General features: G+C 39.1%; 1 protein-coding gene across 1 annotated transcript in view; it reads left to right on the top strand.

The window, feature by feature from the left end:
* Positions 1–18813, top strand: part of CTTNBP2NL (CTTNBP2 N-terminal like) — a 50204-nt gene that overhangs the window by 14765 nt on the left and 16626 nt on the right. Inside the window, exon 3 of the mRNA XM_040626896.1 lies at positions 488–595. Within this exon, the coding sequence (XP_040482830.1) occupies positions 497–595 (99 nt within the window). The 5' untranslated portion in view covers positions 488–496. The remainder of the gene's footprint in view (positions 1–487; positions 596–18813) is intronic.

The raw sequence follows: 18813 nt of genomic DNA, 5'->3' as shown, positions 1-18813 counted from the left end.
TTTGCCCAAATTTCGTTTCGGCCAACTTCAGAGCGATTCCGGAATGTTTTATATACGGTTTAGACATTTGGTTCTGTAAAACTGGGAAATCTTTTCATGGTCTCACGATTTTCTGGTAGAATAGTATTCATGATAGCACAATTTTACCTGTGCTTCTAGTGAGCAAAACTCATGACTAATTCTTTCTGAGACCTCCCAGGATGTTTTCGTAAATATGCCTGGAGGAAAAATGATGGAAAATTGATCTTTGTGAGTGGTGATGAAATCCATAATTAAGGTGAATTTTATTTTCTCTTACTGCTCAGTTTATGATTAACATCAGAAAGCTCTTATTTTTTTCTACTTAATTGTACCGTTTGCCATCTTAAAGCATTTTTTACTGTAATTGTTGCTCTTTTCTTGTCTGACTCACTTTATTTTTTTAAATTTTTTCTTATCGAACTCACTCTGGCTTCTGGAGATTGTCTGATCATTGCTTTTGTTTTAGGCTTTCAGGATGAATCTGGAAAAACTCAGCAAGCCTGAACTCCTAACACTATTCAGTATTCTTGAAGGAGAGCTTGAAGCGAGGGACCTCGTCATAGAGGCTTTAAAGGTGTGTTAAAAGAAAAAAAGAAGTCATCATATGTTTTGAAAGTCATTTCAATGGTTGTAATGTCTTTAACCTGGGTATTTTCTGTGGTTCCTGTTGAAGTTAGAGGCCTGGGTATGCATACTGATACTTGCTTGGCAGCCTCCTGTGTGGTATGCTTTTAGGGACAATGATAAAGCCTTTCTGACCCCAGAATAGTTCCTTTAGTCTACCCCATGTCTGGACCTTGAACTTCATTCTTTAGCTTGCAGGCCTTAACCATTTTTGGATGCCAACTACTTCGAACCTGATGAGACTTGCTTCCTAAAAAATGTGTATACATCCATATACTAAAATTCAGGATATACTACCTGGGAGATCAAGGACTCCATGAAGACCATTTCTGGATTCCCTAGACCCCAGATGAAGAATTCTTCTGTTGTAATATTTGATATCTGTTAAGACACAATGGGTGGGGAAGGTGGGTATGCGATATGTGGAAACTCTACTTTCCACTCACTTTTTCTGTGAGCCTAAAACTGCCCTAAAAGGGGTGCCTGGGTGGCTCAGTCAGTCAAGGGTCCGACTCCAGATCTCAGCTCGGGTCTTATCTCTGGGTCATGAGTTCAAGCCCCGCATTGGGCTCCACACTGGGAGTGGAACCTACTTAAAAATAATAAGTAAAAATAAAACTGTTCTAAAAAAAATAAAGTCTAATTTAAAAAATACAAGGCGGTATCCCTCCTTTCAAGTATCATGAATCCTTTACACCATTGTAAGGATGCTTCCCAATCTGTCTTGAGATCAGATTTGGAGAAGCAAGGACAAGACAGTAAGGGTGCCTGTGTGAGCAGCAGGGGGATGAGAGGAAGGAGAAATGGCCAAAGAAGAGAGATTGCAGCATGCTGGAGAGAGCATAGTCCCTGCAAAACACACCAAGTATAAGGATCTAAGAAGATGCTTATAGTTTCAAATATAATTAGAGGTTATATCAGTGTACATCTTAAAAGCTCATTGGTAAAAGGTCTGTGAAGTACTTTGGGCTTCCTTGTTTTTCAAAATTATCCTTTTTATTAAATATTGCATTAATGTTTATTTCATGTGTGTTCATATGAAGCTCCATTTTTGAAGATTTTTTTTTATAGCAACAAAGATAATTTTCTAGATAATTTTCAAGGAGGCTTAGGGAATCAGTGATTTCCTAAGTAGCCATCAATAACCACTCAATAGAGTTCATACGAAAAGCCTTTTCCCTTCCTGCACTGATAGAGAGTAAATGTGGTGTTCATTTAGTCGTATCTGAGTAGTCTTTTCTTGGATTACTCTAAAGTTATAATTGTGAAAAAAATAAAATCTTAACTATTATTTCTATATGCTCTTAATGTGACATGCTAATTTTTTTTTTCAAGAGTGACTGAAAAAGACTGACATTTCTGTCTAATAAATATGCCCCAGGGTAGTTTCTCACTGAAAACTGTTGGTTCTTGTTTTGTTTTGTTTTCCCTGGTAGCTTTGTCATGTGTGATAAGTAATTTCCAATGGTTTCATTCTCCAGAGTGCATGAGGCAATTCCCTTCTGAAATGTGGGGGTGGGGGTGGGGACAGAGTCTGTCTCCTTTTCTTCCTTTCCCTGCTTGCTTCAGTCTTGAGTTGCATGGCTCCCTAGGGATCACGTGTTTATGGCTTTGACACATGCCTAGTCACATACATTAAAGTTCATTGCCTGAGTCTTTGCCTCCCATACCACTAATTAGAACTGTATGACTTCGGTCACGTCATTCAGTCTGTCTTCCTTCTCTGTAATAAGAATAAATGATTAACAACTAGTATTTGTATGTAACACCACAATTTGCCAGGTGTTGCAGATACTGTAACAGTGTAGGAGTCATTTTTTCCCCTTTATGTAGATTCTTTCGGTGCATACCATGTTCCCCATATCCAAGGAACAGTCAGCGGTCGCTAATATTATGAATGGATGACTCCAGTGTGCCCTCAGCGGTGCCTAGTGTTTTAATGACTCCCCTGCCAACATACATTGCCTATAAATGTTCAGTCTGGCTGGTGACTCATTTCTGCCGCTTCCACAGGCCTTCCCCTTCTGTCACTATTGGTGAATTTTCTTCCTTTCCCTGTACATCCCTGGAAACTATTCTATTTCTCAAAACCCCATCCCATTGTTACCAGTAGTCCTAACCTGATTAAACCCAGGACACCCTCCCATTTCTTATCCCATATTTATCTGCTCAATGAAGAGAAGAGAAAAAAGGATTGGGGGAAGTTTGAACTCGTTCCTAATCCTCACTCCTATTGCCTGTTGTTTTCTCAGTTCGTTGTCTTGGTTCTCATCTGAGAGCCTGGCTCTTCTGTCCGTCGTAGGCATTATCAGCTTAGTACCCGAACAGTTCACTGATTAGGCTGCACGGGGAGTCCTTGGCTCATGGCGATGACTCCTTGTAAAACCCAGAAAGCATTTTCTAGGAGCAGTATTACTATAAATAGCAAGCGGATTTTAGAAAACTACAGTAGTTTGGCAACATGTGTTAAATAGACTCAGCTGAGGATCTACCCCTGTTGGCACTGGGACTCCGGGAGGTGGTTCCCCGTAAATATTACAGTTGACTTTTACAAAAACTTGTGGGCCTCAACCCCTTCACAATTGAGGTAGGGGTGGGGGAGGATGGCTGCCTCTAATGGAAAAAAGCAGGCCGACCTTATTTTCTCTTTGCTTTTCAGCCTTAGAAACCAAACAAACCTGTAGAGCTTTATGTGTCTAGTTTGCTAATTCTGACATCCTCAGCACCCAGCATAGGGCCTAGCCTATAGACACGCCATAAAGATTTGTCGATGAAATGATTGTACCGTTGTGATGCGTTGCTTTAAAAGACTGCCACAAGATTTCAAAACGAATGTTGTGAATTATTAGATTTTACAGCTTGTTCTTAGGTGGCTGCAACATACTGCCTTCTGGTTTTAACGTTAATAGATGCGTAGGTGTTTGTTGCGCATGTTTTCCTAAAATACATTTTTTCTGCATGAATCCAATTTTAGTTACTTTAGGCAGCTTCTGACAAGTCGAAAGAGCAGCTTGAGAAGCAGGAGCTATAATTAAGGGAGCACTGGGATATAAGACACCATTCCGAATCGGGCACAAGTGTTGTGTTTAGTCTGCATAGGGCTTGGAGGTGATAAAGTTGTCTTCTGAGGCTTAAGCTAGATGCAGTTTAGGTTGAAATGAATAGCTTCGCCAGAAGTGAGGCGTCTTTAAACAGTCTATTGTTAGAGAAAATACGTAGCAGCTGGGGTCAGAACTGCTTCAGTCCTTTTGAGAAAAGCAACTGCCATACCAGATTGTTAAAGTTAAAATAAAATCTCTCTTCATTTGTAGTTTTTTGTTTGTTTGGGCCTCTGTAATATGTAAAGATTTTACTGTTATTATTTCTATAATTCTTGCATAACAACAAACACTGTTGGACTTCTCAGACTAATATGGCAGCTTACTAATTTTCTTCCATTTAGTATTTCTTAATTCATGCTTAGTGGGTTGAAACGATTTTGAAATAGTTATGATTGGTTTTTTTCCTTCTGTTTGAGTAAAAAGGCTTATCTTTTTTTCCCTCCTTACCTTCAAAATAGATTTTTTTCCTGGGCATAAAACCCATTCTTTAACCTTGCAACTTTGAACAAAACTATGTGGTTCACTGTTGGCTGCTAGGTAAATAGTAGGTCACATTGACAGAGGTTGGGTTTCTGTAGGGATATATTTATTATAAAGGTCCCAGATCCTACGTATAGAGCTATAATTATAAAAGAACTTCATTCATTTTCCAGAATTTCTGCAAAGTGCCAGATTGCAACTACACCCTTCTAGAAAAGCCCCCACCATAGTTACATTTCTCCCCAAAATATAAAAGCCTCCTCATTCTTCTATTGCAGCCAAGACATGTTTGGCATAGAACCAGGAAAGTCAGTAGAAAATAGTGTAATATGCAGCTTTTCTATATTTAAAGTCCAGTTGTTACAGAGGCCATTTATACTGTATTTGATCCTAATTGAACTTTTATATAAAGTGATTTTCTGTTTTACAAGAGATTATTCAGAGTAAAACATTCTTTGTGAAAGTCTTTCTCTTTGACCAGTTTATTCTCATGAATGAGAACACTATAGGAATCCTTTCCACAGTGAAAGCAAATGACATGGCTCATGAGCTAACTGTCCTGGGGAGGCTGGGGTGGAATCACACAGCTCAACAAGAGAGCCTCAGCGCATTAATTCTAAGCAGATCTAGGAGATGGCTTCCCAGTGAGGCTTGACTACTTCAGAGGAAGATGAAGGACCCTTAATGGCCATTTAAAAAATTTGGAAAATAGATTTGATTGCTAATAAAAGTTAGATTAAATCGTTTATTTTTGAGTCTTCCACATTGGGTATATTATATCTGCATGTCTTAGATCTGATGCAATATCAGGTTTTATTAAGGTTTTTAGATTTACATTCATAACCTTTATTATAAAACATGTTTTAGAAGGGAATTAATCAGTGGGTGTTTGGGGCCATATTTTAATTTTTTTTATAGTTGGAATGGCTGATATTTTTTATTCCTACTCTCTCTGAGTGAAGTCCAGACATGAAATTGTAGCTTTTCAAACAAGAGACATAAAAATAATTACTAGGCATTCTACAAAACTATTGATTAGAATATTCATTTAAGCATAGCTGTGAAGAGCATGGAGCTTTCAAATCGAAAGGTTAGAGCTCTGCCATTTAATTGTGTGATCTTCAACCAGTTATTTACCCTGTTAAGCTTTATCAGTAAAATGATACATTGTGAGAATTAGATAGCAAATGCTATTCGAGGTGCTCAGTGCTCATTTCCTCTTAGTTATGATTATTAGAAGAAAAGTATACAGTCCATCCATTTTGAACAAAAGTATATTCCATAAAGCGAGAAATACGGATAATATGCTATTCTGCATATGAAAGATGAATCTTTACATTAAATATTGTTGTCAATAGGACTTACACTTTAGCTTGTTTTTCTTATGGGAATTGATGGTTGTGAGTTGATCCATCCCGACCCCCACCAGAAAAGCATGTATTTTTGAGACAGCTGGCAAGGGTTAAGGGTGTGCTCTGGGGCACGAAACAGATGTGATGTTATATCCCCCTCCCACCCCTAATGAAAACAGGAAATACAGGGACAACGTGGAAGCCTTTGTAGAATTGATTTTTTTCCCCCATTGATTTCCTTGTGCATTTCTCTATTGTTTGATCTGGCATACTGTTAATATTTTGTTTTTCTCAACAGCTTTATTGAGGTATAATTGACATACGATAAGCTGCATATATTTAATATGTACAAATTGATGTTTTGTTAGATGTTTCCCTCATGACACCATTACCACAATCAAGATAACGAACATATCCATCCCGCCCCCCAAATTTTCCTCATGCCCCTCTGGGACCTTTTTACCTAACCTTCCCACTCCTCCCTACACTGGCACCCAACCCACTAATCCACTTCCCTCGGCCTGGTATTTCACTCAGTGTGATTATCTTGAGATTTATCCATGTTGTTACTGTATTGATAGTCCGTTCCTTTTAACCGAGTAGTGTTCCGTTGTATGTCTGCTCCATGTCTGTTGATGGACATTTTCGTTGTTTCCGGTTTTGAACTGCTGCAAATAAAACTGCATATACAAGGCTTGGCATAGACATACGCTTTCATTTTTTTTGAATAAATACCTAGGAATGAAATGGCTCTGTTACCTGGTGGGTATATGTTTGTTTGGTGGTGGCTGTTATTGTTGTTACGAAACTGCCAAACTTTTCCAAAGTGGTTATACTACTTTACGTTCCCACCAGCCATGTGGGTGGTAAGTAAGTATAAGTAAGTGTCGCAGTTGCTCCACACCCTCACTAGCACTTGGTAGGGCCGGTCTTTTTAATCTTAGCCTTTCTAATAGGTGTGTAATACTCATTGCAGTTTTAATTTGCGTTTCCGTATTGACTAATCATGTTGAGCACCTTTTCATGTGCTTCCTCACCATCTGTATTGTTTGCTGACTTGTTCAAATTTTTTGGCCATCTTTAAAATTGAGTTGTTTTCTCATTATTGGATTTTGAGGATTTCTGATGTAACTAGACGCAAGTCCTTTATCAGATGTATATCTTGCAAATATTTTCTTCCAGTTGGTGGCTTGTCATTTTATTCTCTTCACTGTATCTTTTTTAAGATTTTATTTATTTATTTATTTATTTGAGAAAGAGGGATAGAGAGAGCATGAGCAGGGGCCAGGGCAGAAGGACAGGCGGACTCCCTGGTGAACAGGGAGCATGATGCAGGGCTCGATCCCAAGACCCTGAGATAATGACCTGAGCCAAAGTCAGACGCTCAACGAACTGAGCCACCCAGGTACCCCTTAACTGCGTCTTTTGAAGAGCAGAAGTTTTTCATTTTGATGAAGTCCAGTTTCTCAATGTTTCTTTTATGGATTTTTCTTCTTTACTAAACCAAGGTCAGAAAGGTTTTTCTCCTGTGCTTTTTTCTATAATTTTATAGTTTGTTTTACACTTAGGTCTATGATACAACTTGAATGAATTAATTTGTTATGTAGTACAACATATGGATCAAAGTCTTTTTTTGTTCATATGGATATCCAATTGTTCTAGCACCATTGGTCAGAAAGACTATCCTTGCTCTGTAGAATGGCCTTGGCGCCTTTGTCACATCAGTTTTCCATATGTTTGTTGGTTTATTTCTGGGCTCTTTGATTTGTTCCATTAATCTATCTTGATGCTAATACCACATTTTCTTTATTACTGTGGCCTTATAATAAGTCTTAAAATCAGGTAGTGTTAATCTTCCAACTTGTGGGGTTTTTTCCAAAGTTGTTTTGGTTATTCATGCTCCTTGGCATTGCCATAGGATCTTAAAATCAGCTCATCAATTTTTCCAAAAATCCTATTGGGATTTTGATTGGGATTGCATTGAGTCTATAAATCAGTCCAGGGAGAATTCACATCTACTAATATTGTCTTTTCTAATCCATGAACATGGTATTTCTCTCCATTTATTTAGGTCTCTTGGCAGTGCTTTATAGTTTTCAGTGTATAGGTCTTTCCCATCTTTTGCCAGATGTATCATTAGTAGGGTAGCTCTATTTTTAACTTCTTGAGGAACCTCCATACTGTTTTCCAGAGTGACTATACCAGTTTGCATTCCCGCCAACAGTGTAAGAGGGTTTGCCTTTCTCTGCATCCTCACCAACATCTGTTGGTTCCTGAGTTGTTCATTTTAGCCATTCTGACCAGTGTGAAGTGGTATCGCGTTGTGGTTTTGATTTGTATTTCCCTGATGATGGGTGATGTTGAGCATCTTTTCATGTGTCTGTTAGCCATCTAGATGTCTTTGGAAAAATGTCTGTTCTTGTCTTCTGCCCATTTCTTAACTGGATTATTTGTTTTTTGGGTGTGGAGTTTGAGTTCTTTATAGATTTTGGATACTAACCTTTATCAGACGTCATTTGCAAATATCTTCTCCCATTCCATAGATTGCCTTTTAGTTTTGTTGATTGTTTCCTTTGCTGTGTAGACGCTTTTTATCTTGAAGTCCCAATAGTTCATTTTTGCTTGCCTCCGGCATTGTTTATTGACCTTCTCTTAGATCAAGTAGAGTGATGTGGAGTAGCTTTTTCAGCTTTGCTCTACTACTTTTTTTTTAAATTTTTTATTATGTTATGTTAGTCACAATACAGTACATCCTTCGTGCTCTACTACTTTTTAGAAACTAAAATTCTGCAATTTAATTTTTAAAATTTTGCTGTAGAGAGTTGTTATTATTTTTCCAATGGCAAAACTTAATAGTAATTTAAAAATCATAGCCATCTCAAAAAAAGAAACAGTTCTTCTGCTGCTTTAATGAACTGGTCCCATTAAAGTAGGTTGTTTTTTTTTTTTTTAAAGATTTTATTTATTTATTTGACAGGAGAGACAGCCAGCGAGAGAGGGAACACAAGCAGGGGGAGTGGGAGAGGAAGAAGCAGGCTCCCAGTGGAGGAGCCTGATGTGGGACTCGATCCCAGGACTCTGGGATCACGCCCTGAGCCCAAGGCAGATGCTTAACTGCTGCACTACCCAGGCGCCCCCCTTTAAAGTAGTTTTTATCCTTTGTCTTTATTAGTTTTAATGGTTTACTATCTTCTTCTTCTTTTTTTTTAAGATTTTATTTATTTATTTGAGAGAGAGAGCGCGCACGCACGCAGAAGTGGGGAGGGCAGAGGGAGAGGGAGAAGCAGACTCCCCGCTGAGCAGGGAGCTGGATCCCAGGACCCTGGGATCATGACCTGGGCCGAAGGCAGACGCTTAACCAACTGAGCCACGCAGGTGCCCCTCTATCTTATTATTTGATAAATATTTTTTTATCATTTTTGATAAATAATTTTTCAATATGTACATTTTCACTTTCTGATAGAATATTATTACCTCTTTCTTGAAAGTAACAGAACTAATCTAATTGAAGTTTAAAGATTATCTTGAAGATGATCTTTTCATGTTAAATGATTTAAATTGTATTTTAGTATGTCATATCACTAGCCAGTAAATAGACATCAAAATATACTGTTTCTTTATTATTTCCTAGAAAGCATTCTTTTTCTCATTGTTAATTTGGACCACAGGAAGCAAATTTATTTTAAAGGGGGTTTATTTATAGGCCACATCTGAATGGCGTTCCACAGAGTTACTGCAGAATAGGTAGACCTGGTATTACTTCTCTGTTATGCTTTTGAATTAAAAATTCAGTGTTGGTTTCTTTTATTAAATATACTAATCTCAGGACACCTATTTATTGAAGAGAGTTGCTGTAATCTAAATGGTGTTATGTAAAAATTTATTTACAGAGGGGCGCGTGGGTGGCACAGCGGTTAAGCGTCTGCCTTCGGCTCAGGGCGTGATCCCGGCATGATGGGATCGAGCCCCACATCAGGCTCTTCTGCTATGAGCCTGCTTCTTCCTCTCCCACTTCCCCTGCTTGTGTTCCCTCTCTCGCTGGTTGTCTCTATCTCTGTCGAATAAATAAATAAAATCTTTAAAAAAAAAAATTATTTACAGAAAATTTTTCTGGAAGTTACTTCCAGTTACCCTCCAAACCACTTACGATAACATAGTTATATTGTTCTAGTTCCAATTAATTTTTCATAAAAAGTAGCCTTTGGTTAATGGCTGCATGAATTAGGTAATACATCCGCATGATAGACTGTTAGGTAGCTGTTTTATTTGGCTATTTTAAAACATTGGGGCGCCTGAGTGGCTCAGTCGGTTAAGCGTCTGCCTTCGGCTCAGGTCATGATCCCGGGGTCCTGGGATTGAGCCCCATGTCAGGCTCCCTCTCCCTCTTCTCCTTCCCTCTGCTTGTGCTCTCTCTCTCTCTCTCTGTGTCAAATAAATAAATAAAATCTTAAAAAAAACAAAAACCATGATGCATATGAAGAAGTTTTAATGACATGGTAATGTTCCTACAGTGTAATGTTAAATTTGCAAAGCAGTGCATAACATTAAATATATCTTTTAATCTTGATTATAAGAATAATGTGTGTATACACAGGAAAAGGACTCAAATAGACTGAAATTTATAGTTTTATTTATTTTTTCTAGAGAGAGGAAGAGTGCACGTACATGCATGAGTCGGGGGGGTGGGGGGTAGGGGCAGAGGGAGAGAGAGAAACCTTAAGCACAACACAGAGCCTCCTCCACGCCCAGCACAGAGCCCAAGGTGGGGCTTGGTCTCACAACTCTGAGATCATGACCTGAGCTGAAATCAGGAGTCAGACAATTAACTGACTGAGCCACCCAGGTACCCCTGAAATTTGTAGTTTTAGTATTAATAGTGGTTGTCCCTGGGTAGTAGAATCATATGCACATTTTAATTTTTTTCTCCATAACTTCTGTATTATATGTAAATTACTTTGAAATCAGAAACACTTACTTTTAAAATACAATAATCTTATACAACAGCTTCTTGTTCAAATATCTGTTTATTAACAGTCATGCCCTAAGAAGATAATTTAGTTACATGTTATTCCCTTTGGAGGGAAAGATACTAGAGCTAATTAGAACTACAGTTAAATTCTTCCCTGTTTGTTGTTCCTGATATTGTTAATATTTTTCTTTTCCACCCTAAATAACTCGACTGTCTCTGCCTGAAAAACCAACCTAAGCTCCCAAGCTATACAATAAAAAGGTCGTAGAGTTTAGGTGAAGAAGAAAGAAGGCGCTGATAAAGATTCCTCTTTATCAGACCGGAGTCTAAAGAGGTGGCTAAAGAGGTATCTTTCAAAGAGTTTTGAAATACATTCCCTTGTTCTGCCACAATCCGGGATGCACATAGACACCAACATAGATGGATTAACTAAAAGAAAAATTTCCCCAAAATGTATACTGACTTTATGTTTTACTGTAATATTTCTACTATGCCATACTATCTTATACTGTTTTCTTGTCCTTTGTACTTTATTTTTCATTAAATGCTGATTGTGATCCTACTAACCTAGTTTCATGACCCACTTTTAGAAATTTCTCCTACAGATGTACTTAGACCCATCCAATAAAGTGTATATGTAAGGATATTTATTGCAATATTGGTCGTAGGAGCAAAATGCTGGAAACAACTTTCGTGTCCATTAGTAGGGTTTTGGTCCAGTAAGTTATGGTGTGATTATGCAATAGAGTACTGTGCAACCATTAAAGAGAATGAGAGAGAGATCTTTATATATAACATTCTCCAAGATACAGTAAGTGATAAGACACAGAACAGTGGGCATAGGAAAAAAAAAAAAAAAAGAAGAAACAGTATTAAGTTGCAGTTGGTGAAGCCAGAAATATATCTTCCTTGCTTCCCCTTGGCTTGGTTCCTTCAAGAATAGTAGGAGCGCCCAAAAAATGTTCTGCCCTGGGAAGAGAATGAAATTACTGAATGGATGTACCAGGTTCTGGGGTGGGTACTCTGGCAGAAAAGAGTGATAAGAAGCAGGAAAGACTGGTCATATCTGGACTGTTTCGAAATTGGATATTTATTAAAAAAAAGAGGACTGCATTCTTAAGTGGTTGAGTGTCTTTGTTGCATTCAGAAAACCCTGGAGCCCCAGAAAACACAGCTGACTCTTACGAGTAGTTGTCTGCTGTCACTACTTGCCATACAGCCCTTAACCGCATCATCGTTCGTATTACCAATCATGGCATTTAGGGGTTCAAGGGTGAAAGTTCCAAAAAATAAGCAAATTTCTCATTTAAGCGACATCTTCCTGTGGCCTGTTTTTCATACGCCTTTGAGGCAAGAACGGGGGAACTCAGCTTGTCAAATGCTCCCTATTTAGAGAACACGCAGTTCTCTAGCAGTTGGGGAGAGGCTTCACAAAAGATGATAGCAGTGGGGAATTTCACCGCATTTATTCAGCCTGAAACTAAAACAAATAAAAAAGGGAAACAGCTTATTCCTGTTATTTTGACTTCCTCTTATTGTGCCTTCCTTGCATGTGTGAGCCTTGTGATTTGGGATTAATCAGAGGTTATTTCTAGTTGCTCCCCTTAAAGAGAAGAGAAAGGAAGACAGACAGGTTGCTTGCGAAATGAAAGCCTGTGGTCCATCATTTTGTAGTTCGGTGTACCAGTTACAGGAGTAATCGGAAAGACAGGAGGAAACCGTCTTGTATGTATGCCCAAAAGCTTTATGGCCAGGGGGCGTGTACTGAATGAAGCAGGGAATTTTATTATGTGGGAGTTTATGTCCTTAGCAAAGCAGAGTAATGTTATCTGTTCCTCCGACTAGTCCCACCCATGCATGAGGATGCTCATTGCAGTGTTGTTCGATACAGTAGGAGAAACTGTAAACGACCTAAGTGTCCATTAGTAAACTGTAACAACATCACCGGCTACATCCTTCCTATGGCATGGTATGTAATTGCCTTCTTTTTTAATGAGAAAAAAAACAAGCAATGTACTGACTTATTAGAAAGATCTCTGAGACCCAATAAATGAAAAAGTACACGTGCACACGTTTATGGATATGCTCGGAGAAAGTCTGAGAGGATACCCATGATACTAAAACTCTTGAGGAGGAAAGAGAGATTGCGTTGTGTTCAGGAAGGACTTTGACTTTGTCTATGTAGTTAAAATTTTTATTAGAAAATATTCATTTATGATGAAATTAAAATAAAAATTATATTTTAAGAAGTATAGTATGAACTGGAACATTAAGGAGTTAAGAACATTTATTTCTTAACTGTCTTTACTTCTAAGTGGTTTCTACTCTCACATAAATCTGTATTAATTCTAAACTACAGTTAAGAGAGTAGAGGCGAGGGGCGCCTGGGTGGCTCAGCCGTTAAGTGTCTGCCTTCGGCTCAGGTCATGATCCCAGGGTCCTGGGATCGAGCCCGGCATCGGGCTCCCTGCTCAGCAGGAAGCCTGCTTCTCCCTCTCCCGCTCTCCCTGCTTGTGTTCCCTCTCTCGCTGTCTCTCTCTCTCTCTCAAATAAATAAATAAATAAAATCTTAAAAAAAAAAAAAAAGGAGAGAGAAAGTAGAGATGAGCCTAGCAGGACTAGGGAGAGCATGAGCTTTTTACCACCATATCCCTGATTTTCTCCCAAAAAGAGCAAAGAGTAAACTTCCCACTAATTTTCAAATTCTTCTTTTGAGCAGGATGCCTAAAAGTTCTTTCAAAGCAGATTCTTTCACAGGTCATGGACTCTAACAGAGCTGACAATGTATGTATGAGGAACTACTTGACTGAAATTCCGAGAAATGTTATTATCATAGCAGGAGACCTATAACCCTTCAAAGTATTTTTCCTGGCTTCAGTTTCATATCTGTAGTTCATAATATCCCATTGTTTAACAACAACAAAAAGTATTTTCTGCATCTGAGAAGCCAGCTCCACCTAGTGAGTTCTAAAATATGCATGACTTCAAAAAATTATTTTAATCTAATTCACTAGCTGTCTGTTCGACAAAAGACTGAATTCATTGGTAGAAATGAGTATGTGACTATGTATTAAAGTCAGAAGTCTCTGTTCTTACTGAATGGAAACTTCATACATACAACCTCTCCCATTATTGTATCCAATAAGTTTTTGTAGGATTGAATCATACTTAATGTGATTTCTTTTTCTTTGCATTAGATTGGTGATAATACGGGAATTTATCAGTTCATGCTGATAAGCATCACAGAAAATAGAGATTTTCGTCTCTCTCTTCTTTATGTCTGATATTTCTCTTTTGCACTAAATGTAAGCTCCGTGAGGGATGGATACTTAATCTTGTTCAGCACTGCATCCTAAATATCTAGAACCTCATGAGTTCTTTTTTTTTTTTTTTTTTAAGATTTTATTTATTTATTTGACAGAGAGAGACACAGTGAGAGAGGGAACACCAGCAGCGGGAATGGGAGAGGGAGAAGCAGACTCCCCGCTAAGCAGGGAACCCCATGCGGGCCTCGATCCCTGGACCCTGGGATCACGACCCGAGCCAAAGGCAGCCACTTAACGACTGAGCCACCCAGGTGCCCCTAGAACCTCGTGAGTTCTTGCAGAAATATTTGTCATATGAGAGAATAAGTTCAGGCCCTTTAGGTCTAACTTAAATGTATTCAAGACCCAAAATAGATTGCCAATTATTAATTCATATTTTTGAGAAGAGAGGCTTAACTATCGTAATATAATTTCCTAACTTTTACTGTTGATAATTCCCACTCGGTGACATTATTTACATTTCACCCTGAACTAAGAAGGAACAATTTGTTCTTCAGACAGGAAATCATTGCTCGTGTTTGTTTCCACATTTGTCATAAAGGACACCAGATAATTGGAATATGTACCTTTGTTCACTCTGCCTGTGCCTTCATCTAAAAAAAAGGAAACATCATATTTTAGTTTTCTTTTTTTTTTTTTTAAGATTTTATTTATTTATTTATTTGAGAGAGAGCCAGAGTGAGAAAGAGCACAAGCAGCGGGAGAGCAGCAGAGGGAGAGGGAGAAGCAGACTCCTCCCTGAGCAGGGAGCCGGATGTGGGGCTTGATCCCAGGACCCTGGAATCATAACCTGAGCCCAAGGCAGACGCTTAACACACTGAGCCACGCAGGTGCCTCCATAGTTTAGTTTTCAGCTGACATTTTACCTCGGTGTCCTATCAGATTGGGATGTGGTCATCTACATTCCCCAACTGATTAGTAATGGGAGTTTTGTGAGCCTTGTTGAAAATAGTGTATTATCTTTATTTAAAGAGTCTAGGATTACTTGTCTTTCATGACCTATCTAGATATATCCAAAAATATTGTTGCCCAGACACTTCAGCTAAGGGCCTCCATGGGCATCTGTCTAAATTATACATATCCTCTCTCTTATCTTTCAGAACATATTTACTTATCTCCAGTGGGTTTTGGTTTTTGCTTTTGGCTTCCACCAAATCTTCCTCATCCCCCCTTTCTGCGGTTACTTTCCAAATGGATCACTTTTCCCTTTGAAATCCTTTCTTTTCCCTTTAAAACCTGCCTTTCCTGGGACAAGTGAGGACCTCCTCCAGTGGAGGCTGAGAAGTCATTAAGGAAGAGCGCTGAAACAGTCTTAGAGGCTTAGAATAGAGCCACTGGTGCTGTTCCCTTTGGGATTAAAATGGTCAGGGGGTCTCAGTTATCCCATTCTTGCCCTTCGTGACATTAAAGTTTCCTAAAGGTATTGCTACCCTTTAGAGTAAAAAGGAAGCACTCTTACATCCCCAAACAAAGATAACTCCTGTTCTTCCCAGCCATGCATATTCTAATCCCCTCAGTGTACTCTTACTATGGAGGTTAAGCGGTCGTGGGTTGGGTTTACTTGGAATTGGTGATAGCAGGGGTCAAGTTGAGTGTGCTGAGTTTCACCGTATGTATATTCATCCAGTAACTTCCCGTGGTGATGACCATTGCCAGCTCACATTTAATAAATTATCACGAAGCACCCATAATGCACTTATAGCCACCTTTCTCTTCTCAGTCTTGGCTTCTTTACTCCTCTTCCTCTTCTGTTCTTTAAAGAAAAACGATCCTTCCCTACTTTGAGTCCCCAGTCTCCCTGTGTGACGGCTGGGTCAAACTGAATAGCTAGCCGCCTCCCTCTCCGTGAGTCCACAGTGACGACAGAGGCTGCCACCTTTCTAGCCTCGGACTTGTGACATAGGACTCGTGCTCTCTTAATATGTCATCATAGATACTCTGTTCTACCTTCTCTCATCAGCAGGTCGAATTAGCACAGTCCCTGCTTCTGTTTGCCTGTCCTGACATCTGCCTCTCGCTGTGCTGTGACTCTCAAGCCCCACGAGCCCCCTTTGTCATTCGCCCCTGTCTCTAGGCTCCCGCCACCCTCCGCAACCCCCACAAACTTCTTAGTCCCGTTTCCTCATTACACTTCTCAGTGTGACCACTTTCTACTCAGCTGTGCTCATAAGGACCCGCTTCTCACAACCTTACCTCTGAGCAGCAGTTTCTTGCCACGCTTCCTTGTAGTCTCAGACTGTTTGTAAGTTAAGAGTCTCGCCTTGAAAATTTTTTTCAGAGTTCAGACTCATCCCACAATCATACAGCTCCCTCCACAGAATCCCCTAACTAGAGGAAGAGGAAGATACCCTTTCTGTCTTATTTATGAGCTCTCTTAACTGTTTCAGCCTTGAAGTTAGTTTCTGTACTGCTAATGCATCGTGCGTTCAAGAGGCTGAGCCCACCTCTAAGAAAGAAGTTTTTCAAGTTCATGGTTACTTCAAGGATCACACACAGGTCATAGTCTGTGGTCTGGGTCTCCCTGTGCAAGGCTTCGGAGACGGTTTTTGGATTATACGCCCCCCTCAACCTCCTGGCGTTTCCTGTGATTCATTATATTGCTGATAGTCCCATTTATCTGCCAGAACCCTCCCACTTCCAGGGTTGGCCTTTTCCTTCCTATTCCTTCTGAGTGTAAGGTCTGAGTCTTAGAAAGCCCTGATCAAATAAATTGTACTTGGTGTTCCTCTAAACATTAATGATACTGTTTAGAAAACATTTAAACAAGCAGAGGCAGCTTGTTTATTTCTGCTGTTAGGCCTTGAACTTGTCTGGCAAATTTTAAGCTCCTCAGGAGCAGAAGACTACATCTTACGTAGTCAAGTCTATATCCCCATATCGTTGCCCACATCGCTCGGCATTTGTAGTACCCGGCGAACAGTAAGTGGTCAATAAAGGCATTCGAAGCATGTGCCCTCGTGAATCAGCCATGGGTCAGAAATTTTCCCAGACCTCTCCAGTTTGGTTGTCCAACCCTGATAACACGGAGATTTTTTTTTGTTAACATTTTTGTATATTTGATGGTAGGCCAAACATCTCGTGGTTTGTAGACATTTACAACAGTCATTAGTTTAAATTAAAACAATAATACTGATTACTTTATCACTTCTTTTAGAATTTCTTTATTTATGATAGCTTAAACTGTTTAAAATCATAGATTCAGGAGTCAGACTAATTGGGTTCTTCATTCTATTGCAGAGTTTTTCATACTTTTTTGACAGGGACACATAGTAAAAAATAGACTATATTGTGACCCAGGGGACACACATGCAGATGCAGACACACGACACACATGCACACACCTGTATTCTTAGGTCAGAAGAAAAGTGTCTCGAAACATTACTCACAGTATTCAGTGTTCTGCAGTGTTTTCTGTTCTATTTCAGGTTTAAGCTACCGAGAGAGACCTAGTAAATCGAAGTTAATTCCTACAAAGTCCTGCGGAGTATCTGTTTATGTAGTGCTCGTTCCCCTAACGTGTTCAGTACTTATATACCATTTACAGTACTTCCAGCACTTACCTGGCTTTGTGGCCGCGGGAAAGTCACATGTGAACGTTCAGTTCCTTCTATGAAATGGAGATGTAAGTGCTGTCTACCTCCGGAGCTATGTGGTTAGGGTTAGATTAGATGTGCCCACTGCCTGGCAGGTAATAAGTGCTACAGTATTAGCACCTCCTTCATTGTTGAATTGTTCCTGAATTGTTCCAGCTTCCCATGTTCCTGAAACACTGTACATAAGGCATAGATTTCATATAACTTCATTTCCCCTTTAACTCTCATTGTGTATTTTTATGTTTTTGTACTAGAGATGTGATTTACATGAAATGCACAAATCTTAAGTGTTGATGCACAGATCAAGCAGTCTTGACAAATGCACACATCCATTTGACCTACGTCCCCATCAAAATATAAGCAGTCCCATCACACCAAAAGGTCATCTTGTGCCCCTTCCTGGTTACTCGTTCCCCCACACCCAGAGGCAACTGCTGTTGTAATTTTTCACCATAAGATTGTGGTGATCGTTTCCAGTTTGGGGCTGTTATGAATTAAGCTGCTTCAGCTAGTTGTGTATAAGTCTTTTTGTGGATTATGTGTTCGTTTCTTTTGGATAAATACTTCACTGAAGGTAGGCATTTTTCTAACTTTATGATTAATTTCCAGATTTATTTCCAGATCTATTTCCAAAGTAGTTATACCATTTATACTCCCACCAGCAATATGGTGAGGGTTCTAGTTGCTCCAGATCCTTTCCAACATTTGATGTTGTCAGTCTCTAATTTTAGCCTTTCTGGTGGCTTTCTAGTGTTATCTTATCATTGCTTTAATTTACATCTCTTTGATCACTAATGAGTTGAGCACTTTGTTATGTGCTTTTTGGCCATTCCTCTTTTATCTTTAGGTCTGTGATCCATCCCTGTTTTTCCTGTATGGTATGAGGTTGATGTCAACTCTCATTATAGTCTCCTGAATAAAGGAAATTAGGATCTAATGTACCACTAAAATTATACTTTAAAATTCTCAAGTTGTGTTCAGAGCATTAATTTGTTCAGTAGTTATTCGAATATCTTTGCACATTCTCTTCCCCAACTCAAAAAATGATGTATGGAAACCCTAGTCCAGATTGTATATGTAATTTGTTTGAACCCCACACATAAACCCGCCCCCAAAATAAAACAGGACAAAGACAACAAAACTGAATACATTTATTTCAATTTCATTAGGAGTTTTCATAAGACTTTTTGGAATTTGAATGTTGAAGCAGCTACATTAAGCTGTTTACCTGTACTCTTTTTTTTTTTTTCTTTTTTTTAATTTTTAGTTAACCTACAGTGCAATATTGGTTTCAGGAGTAGAATTCGGTGATTCATCACTTACATACAACACCCAGTGCTCATCACA

The sequence above is a fragment of the Ursus maritimus genome, unplaced genomic scaffold (assembly GCF_017311325.1).
Source record: "Ursus maritimus isolate PB19 unplaced genomic scaffold, ASM1731132v1 scaffold_12, whole genome shotgun sequence".
NCBI lineage: Eukaryota > Metazoa > Chordata > Mammalia > Carnivora > Ursidae > Ursus > Ursus maritimus.
Note: the sequence above shows the minus strand (reverse complement) of the source record. Positions and strands in the feature narration are given on the sequence as shown.